Below are 8,077 nucleotides of genomic sequence, written 5' to 3' on the forward strand. Positions count from 1 at the left end.
ATCTAATGTCCTTTTCCCTTCTATATTCCACAGAAGATTCCACATTACAGCTAGTTGTCACGTCTTTTTTTTTTTTTTTTTTTTGCACTTTTGGCCAGGGTAGGGCTTGAACTTGCCACTTCTGGTATATGGGGCTGGCGCCCTACTCCTTGAGCCACAGGGGCCTCCCTGTCACATCTTCTTAGGCTCCTCTTGGCTGTGACAGTGTCTTAGACTTTCCTAATCTCTAATTTTGAGGAATATTGGCATTCATTCTGCAGAATGTCCCTCAGCTGGAGGTTGTTTGATTTTTTTCCTTTTTTTTTTTTTGGAGACAGAGTCTCACTCTGTCATCCTGGGCAGAGTGCCATAGTGTCATAGCTCACAGCAACCTTAAACTCTTGAGCTCAAGCTATCCTCTTGCCTCAGCCTTCCAAGTAGCTGGTATTACTATGCTGGGCTATTTTTAGTAGAGATTGAATCTTGCTCTTGCTCAGGCTGGTCTAGAACTCCTGAGCTCAGGAGATCCATCGGCCTCAGCGTCCCAGAGTGCTAGATTACAGGGGTAAGGCATGGCACCCAGCCTCCTTTCCTTATGTTTAGTTTGGGGTTACATGTTTGTAAAGAAAGTGCCACAAAGTGCCACTCTCAACAGGGTACATCACTGTTAATGTTAACGTTGCTCACTTGGCTCAGGTAGTGCTTACCAGGTTTCTCTGCTATTAAAGTTACTCATTTTTCTCCCTTTTTCATACTGTCCCCTTTGGAAGGAAGTCACTATGCACAGCCTCCACTTGGGAGTTATGTTCTAGGGTGGAGATTCTAACTGAATTATTTGTGATTCTTCCGTGGGAGATTTATTTTCCTTTTCCCTCTTTATTAATATATTCAATAACTTATGTCAGTATGAGCTCACGAATATTTCTTTTAGATTCTAACAGTACTTTACTAGTTTAATTGCGCAAGACATGAACATGTGTATTTTTAAGGTTCTGAGTAACTCAATGTAATTCATCCCTCCCAAAGGTTGTACCAACTCTCATGGTTACGAAATGTCATTAAAATACATGTCCTCTATGAAAGTAGGTCAGAGTGAAACTGACGGCCCTTCCCGGGCCCAATTTTTTGACGCCCACAAAGAAGATGGGGCCAGCAAGCCAGGTCTTTCCCCCGGGACACCTCACCCTCGGGGACACCCTGGACGCGCCGCCCCTCCTGTCCGGACTTCGGGGCCTACTGTCCCTTTTCCAGGCTTCTCCGTGGCCCCGCCCACTGTGGGCGGAAGCCCTGGGTCGGGGCGGAGCCTCTTGCGCCATCAGCTCCTCCCCTTCCGTCGCCCCACCTCTCCGGCCCAGACCGGAAATGAGGTCAGAGAGGGAAACCCCGGCTGGGAGCCTCGGTCCAAAAAGCAGCGGCCGTCGGCGGTGGCTGCGGCAGCCGGTGAGGGGGCGGAGGGGGTTGAGAGGGTTGGGATCCTGGGGGCGCAGGGCCGGAGGAGATCGGGGCTCCGGGCTGCGGCTGAGTAGCTAAGGGCTTCTTGGGGCCGTGGCGGCCGGCGGGATCGGCGAGGGTGGCCGGGCCTTGCTTTTCAGGGCCCGTGTCCCCAATCCCGGGGATGAAGGGTGGGCGGCCCCTTGGGCGACAGTCCCTCCTCTGGCTTCCTTCTGTCTCTCTTGGGCCGGAGACAGCGCGACCCGAGACCATGGTGTCCTGAACCATGGTCGCACTAGCCCTGGGGGACGGGCTGGAGAGTGGAGGAGAGTCCTTTGAAACACGGTTTTTCTCAGCATGTGGCCATGTTGCGACTGCTGATCACGGAGGGAGCCAGTCTCCAAGGACTTGCTTTTTGGCAGTTTCTGCCCTAGAAAAGCTGACCCCTTCCCCCTGGTGAGCCCAAATGAGAAGTTGCCTCCTGATCCTACCACCTTCGACTCCGTCCCCTCCTTCCACCCTGACCCTGCCTCTCACTTGGTGCCCACTAGCTCTCCGTTTCTTCTGGTGTTTGACAGCCTTACCTCTACCCCGGGTGCGTGCCTGGACCCGGAGTTCTCTAGGCATGTACCCCCGAAACTGGAGGTGTGGAGTCCCAGGGTGCGTCTCTCACCTACTGTTAGAGTTGTAGTATTTGAGACAGGAAGGATTCTGCACAGGCCTTTGTTTACAAGTTGTTGGGTAACTTCATTTCACTTTCAAGTTTGTGCTGTTCTGCCTGAATTTTTAAAGCAGTAGTTTTTTATTAAGGAAGTAGATTTAGACGAGCTCTTCCCACTTCTTTATCTATTTTGGTCTTAGGGACAGTTGACTCCCACAGCTCAGTCATGGTGTTTTAAATCACTTTTTATTGCTAAAAGGAACTTGGTCATATGGGTGTGCCTTTGACACTTGGAGAAGTTTTATTTAGGTGGCAGTTTGGGAAGTAGGTGTCACCATTGCTTCCAAAGATATGGCATATAAGCCAGAAGAGCACAGCATGAAAATAGGTTTTAGAAAGCACTCTGCAAAATGAAAACTGTATGAACGGAAATATGGTCTTGACAGTGGTGCCACATAGAGTTGTAAGCTCTAATTATGGTCTCCAAATACTTTGGGCTTAACTAGGGCAAGGAACAGGTGCTAATTTAATTAGGTGGTGTACAAATTATATTAGAAATTTCCCTTTAAAAGAGAAACTACTCTCATTCCTTTACTAATTTACCTTTGAAGCGACCCCTGAAGTGTGATGGTTTGATGAGCAGGACTCAGAAAAATGGGAAAGTTTGGAAAGCAGTTGGCTGGAAATCTTAGAGGTTCTATCCCATCTTTGTCATTTCAGTTGCTGTTATATCCTATTTTTATGTGATTGTGTGGCAGGAAAGCACGTAATTAGGATGGGAGGAGAGAGAGCTTAAAAGTTGTGAATTACTCAAAAATACATGACATACTCTGTAAGGTTCTGTACCTTGTAGCTTCCAGGTGGTAGTTGGTACCAGAATGAGTGTAAACGTAATCTGTTTATTTCATTCCGAGTACAAACCTGTGTCACTACAATTCTTAAAACACTAAGACTGCAAAAAGTCTTCCGTAAAGTGTGTCACTAAGTTGCTCTGTTCTCTGCTGCAGGCAATCAGCAGTGTTCCCAGACCAAAGAACAGTTTTTCACCCATTCTCAATATCTTCGTGAGACTGGGACCTACCTATGTTTTCCCCAGTTCTGCTGTGATTTTGAAGTTATGTGTTTTTCTGCTCCTCTCTGATGAGATATTCTCTAATCATTTTGAATCTCATCATTAGGTTCATTTAATGACAAGGCTAATTGAGGAAAACAGAAAAGGACCTAGTCCCAGTTGTCATCTAGTGGGTGTTTTGAGTTTTTGTGCTTCAGAACATGTTGATTCTGGGCATTTAACAAGGGCCAGACACCTATTTTTAGTGGCTTAAGGGAATGTAGATGGTAGGAACAGAGTCTAAGTGTGGCCAAATGAAAGGTGACTTTATTTTCTATGGACAGGCAAGATTCTAGAGCACCATGATCTATTTGATAAAATTATTCTAAAACCACCGATCCTATTCAGGCTTTCTTTTTTCTTTTCTGTCCCCCCTCCCACCTTCCTTTTGGCAGATGTGGCCTCATGGATGAACTGGTACATGACTTAGCCTCAGCCTTGGAGCAGACATCTGAGCAGAAAAAGCTTGGTGAGTTGTGGGAGGAGATGGCCCTGAGCCCTCGGCAACAGAGGCGGCAGCTTCGGAAACGCCGAGGCCGGAAGCGTCGTTCTGACTTCACTCATCTGGCAGAGCATACCTGCTGCTACAGTGAGGCCTCTGAGTCAAGTCTGGATGAGGCCACTAAGGACTGTCGAGAAGTGGCCCTGGTCACTAACTTTAGTGACTCTGATGACACAATGGTGGCCAAACGGCACCCAGCTCTCAATGCGATTGTTAAGAGTAAGCAGCATTCTTGGCATGAATCTGACTCTTTTACTGAAAATGCACCTTGCCGACCACTTAGGCGCCGAAGGAAGGTGAAGCGAGTGACATCAGAGGTGGCTGCCAGCCTTCAGCAGAAGCTGAAGGTGTCAGATTGGAGCTATGAGAGAGGCTGCAGGTTCAAGTCTGCTAAGAAGCAGCGTCTGTCTCGCTGGAAAGAAAATACGCCCTGGACTTCATCAGGCCATGGGTTGTGTGAATCAGCAGAAAATAGAACTTTCCTAAGCAAAGCAGGAAGGAAAGAAAGAATGGAGTGTGAAGGTGATGAACAAAAACAGGGCTCTGATGAGAACATGTCAGAATGGTGAGATCTCCCTTACTAAGTCAAAGATTTTCCTGATTAATTTTAACCCAAATGCAAATCTAGTCTTGATAAGTTCTGCTTTCTTTCATCAGCCATTCTAGCATTGATTTGGTAGCTTTTCTTTAATCAATCAGTAATTTATTTCTAGCTTTTATAATATTGTCATAAATCTATTTCCCTCTGTCAAGAAGGCTAGATGTAATAGAAATACATTTGTTTCTAAAACCAAGAGTTTGATTTTGAAAAACAGTTTCCTTCCTTTTAAGCCACATAGTTCATACATACATACTGATTTTTAGAACTCGGGTCTTAGCAGAGGCTGGCTTATATAAATGTAACTGGTAAGCTACCTGTCTCCCTTAAGAATCATGGCTTTAGATACTTGTTGGCTATAATTCTGTTCTCTACTACTTAAAATTTGACTATATTGAGTTTATTTTCTATGGCTGACATTCAAGTTGTCTGAACACATTTTGGGCTTTAAAACTAATAGCACTGAGTCCTGTTATTCTTATAGCAAAGATGATCAACCAAGAAAATTTCTCTCTAGTGAGTGCATGTTTAAAATGTCAGTTTTGGTAACTTTTTAATTTTTTTACATTTCTGATAGTTCTAGAACATTGATTATCCCCCCCTTGATACTTTAATGTTATTAAAGTTAATCTGTGATCTGTTTCTTAATGAGGATGCTAGTCGTGTTTTGGATGGGATGATTCTTTGTGGTACATTGAAGGATATCCAGCATCCCTGCATTGTTCTCACCCCCTTTTCCTTGTATCAACCCAAATGCCCTCAGGGGTGTTCTCTGGGTGGGTTGAGTACTCCTGGGGAGAACCATTGTATTCGATTTTTCTATTATTGTCAATGTTAGTTAGCATTTATTAAGCCCTAAATGTATGCCAAGCCAAGCACTGTACTACAAAGGCCTGACACATATTCCTATTTAGTGTTCACAGTTCCACTTTGCATTTTATAGAAGAGGAAACTGAGGTTATATGAGAGTTTAGATAATTGGGCTAAGGTCAGCCATTGCCAACACTGGGAATCAAGCTGATTCCAAAGCTCATTCTTAGCCATCTTGTTTTGCTGCCCTTTGAGTTTGCCTTTTCCATGACCCCTTTGTGTCTCAACTTTCACAACTGTAGAACTTATGACCTTTTTGAAGTTTCTCTTAAAAACAAAGACATAAATCTCAGGAACTCTGAGGTGAGGCTGTGTCAGTAATAGGAAAAGCTGTTGAGATCTGTATGCCTGCACCTTTCATGGATGGTTTTAAATCCTGCTTTGAAGTTTTTTCTTATTAACTTTATATTTGCCAGCCTGCTCAAGTTTATCAAAGTAAGCTCCTAATTTGGCTTTTCTTATTTTCCTCTAATGCCTAAGTATTTCCAAGACCTATCTACCCAATTTGTATGTTTATTTTGGATTATAAAGGTATTTTTTCCTCGTACTGGGCCTGAACCCACCACCTCCAGCATATGGGGCCAGTGCCCTACTCCTTTGAGCCACAGGTGCCGCCCCCTCATACTATTTTTTAATCAAATAAGAAATGTTTAGTCAATTTGTAGCCTTTCACACTATTGAAACTGTCCTTTGCGGCATTCAAGTTTGCTTTAATATTGAGTATATATACCCAATGGAACTCTTACTGTTGAGAATGGTGATTTTAAAAATAGATCTTTTGATGATAGCTTGTGCATGTTTCTTCCCCAGAATTTCTTTTTTTTAAAAAAAATTTTTTTTAGCCCTCGGTTGAGTGCTGTGGCATCACAGCTCACAGCACCCTCCAACTCCTGGGCTTAGGCGATTCTCTTGCCTCAGCCTCCTGAATAGCTGGGACTACAGGTGTCTGCCACAACACCTGGCTATTTTTTTGTTGCAGTTTGGCCAGGGTCAGGTTCAAACCTGCCACCGTCGGTATATGGAACTGGCCCTCAAGCCACTGAGCCACAGGTGCTGCCCCCGAATTTCTTGTTAAACTTTGACATAAGTGTGTGTGTGGGGGGAATGTTAACTGTCTGCTCTAAGATGACAGCAGAGCCTGTGACCTAGCAGTGAGGGGCTTCAGTCTTTCCTGTTCCTTTTGACCCCAGACACATCTATCGCACATTATAGTTGGGTAGTAATATAAATTCTAGTTATCTGAGAGTCTGGATAAATTGAAGTAGACAGGAATTTTTATGAAATTCTTACTTTTTTCAAATCGAGGAGACCTCAATCTTCCATTTGGGACATCATTTCAGAGGTTTTTTTGGTAATGTGGATGCCAAAAGCCTTAGAGCTATAAAGGACTAATGGGTGGGGTGGTAACACACATGGAATGAGAAAAAGTCTTCTTTAAAATCTTCTAATTATATCTCAAATTATGTCTTGATTCATCTGCAGTTACAAAGGGAAGTGCTTTGTAGTTTTCCCGTCTACCTCCATTTTATGGGGAAAGGAGTTGATTCTTACGTATTCTTTGACTGTGTGTCGTGTTCAGCCTCTCCTCAACAATAGAGTAGAAGAGGAATCTCTGAGGTTTCAAGCTGCCCTTAGTGAGCATACCTTATGACCTAGCGTTAGAATATAAGTAGATAGTAGTTTATGATTTGGATACTATGTTGCCTTGGTGAGTTCATTCTGTTAATATTTTCCTATTTTTTTGCAGCATTAAGAGAAATACTTTCAAGGGTCCTCTTGGTTACTCTTTCATAAACCTGCTTGGATTTGTCACTGTTTATGCATATGCAGATCAAAGTGTAGAAGTTTACTTTTTATCAGTGGTGTTGAGGGTTGACAAGGTAGTAATCCACCGTGTAAAATTTTTAAGGTAAAGTTGATCTTTAAGCTTGGCCTTGTCAATGGGTAGAGTTTTTTAAAAAACATGCTTTGGATATTTTACATTTGAAAATGTATGTCTCTGTCAGCTTTATTTCTATTAATAGTTTCCTTAAGCTTACTTTTTGCTAAGGAAACACGGAGTAGTTTTTGTTTTTTTTTTTTGAGAAAGAGCTTCAAGCTGTCCCCCTAGGTAGAGTGCCATGACATCACAGCTCACAACAACCTCCAACCCCTGGGCTCAAGCGCGTCTCCTGCCTCAGCCTCCCGAGTAGCTGGGACCACAGGCACCTGCCACAACACCCGGCTATTTTTGGGTTGCAGCCGTCATTGTCGTTTGCAGGCCGAGGCTGGATTCGAACCTGCCACCTTGGGTGTATGTGGCTGGCGCCTTAGCCACTTGAGCCACAGGCACCAAGCCAACATGGAGTAGTTTTAAGATTCACCAATATTTCTGTTTGCTTTTTTTTTTTTTTCCTTTTGAGACAGAGTCTCACTTTGTCACCCTTGGTAGAGTGCTGTGGTGTCATGGCTCACAGCAATCTCAAACTCTTGGGCTCAAGTGATTCTCTTGCCTCAGCCTCCCAAGTAGCTGGGACTACAGGTGCTGCCACAGTGCCTGGCTATTTTTAGAGACGGGGTCTTACTCTTTGTTGTTCAGGCTGGTCTCGAACTCCTAAGCTCAGGTAGTCTACCTGCCTTGGCCTCCCAGAGTGGTAGAGTTACAGGCTGAGCCACTGTGCCCGGCTGCTTTTCTCTATCTGACGTTCAATTCTGTACCGACCAATCCCTCCTGAGTTCTGGGGTAACTGAAAGTGACTGTAATAGCTTTTGTTTATGCCTGCATAAAGATCAAACTGTTATTTTAACATTTTTCTGTGTATGTATGTGCATATTCTAAAATATTCTTGTAAAATTACTTTCTACTGATCTGTATTTAAATTGTCTATAGCGGCTTGGCGCCTGTGGCTCAAGCGGCTAAGGCGCCAGCCACATACACCTAAGGTG

At 44.1% G+C, this 8,077-nt stretch overlaps 1 protein-coding gene across 3 annotated transcripts in view; it reads left to right on the forward strand.

Moving 5' to 3' along the window:
• Nucleotides 1-1,313: 1,313 nt before the first annotated feature.
• Nucleotides 1,314-8,077, forward strand: part of GPATCH2L (G-patch domain containing 2 like) — a 51,133-nt gene continuing 44,369 nt past the window's right edge. For all 3 annotated transcript variants that reach the window (XM_012803421.2, XM_012803420.2, XM_023511566.1), the window contains exons 1-2: nucleotides 1,314-1,419; nucleotides 3,578-4,249. In XM_012803421.2, the coding sequence (XP_012658875.1) occupies nucleotides 3,588-4,249 (662 nt within the window). In that variant the 5' untranslated portion in view covers nucleotides 1,314-1,419; nucleotides 3,578-3,587. The remainder of the gene's footprint in view (nucleotides 1,420-3,577; nucleotides 4,250-8,077) is intronic.

Source organism: Otolemur garnettii, unplaced genomic scaffold (assembly GCF_000181295.1).
Source record: "Otolemur garnettii isolate 467f Iridium unplaced genomic scaffold, OtoGar3 scaffold00020, whole genome shotgun sequence".
In the NCBI taxonomy this organism is placed as follows: domain Eukaryota; kingdom Metazoa; phylum Chordata; class Mammalia; order Primates; family Galagidae; genus Otolemur; species Otolemur garnettii.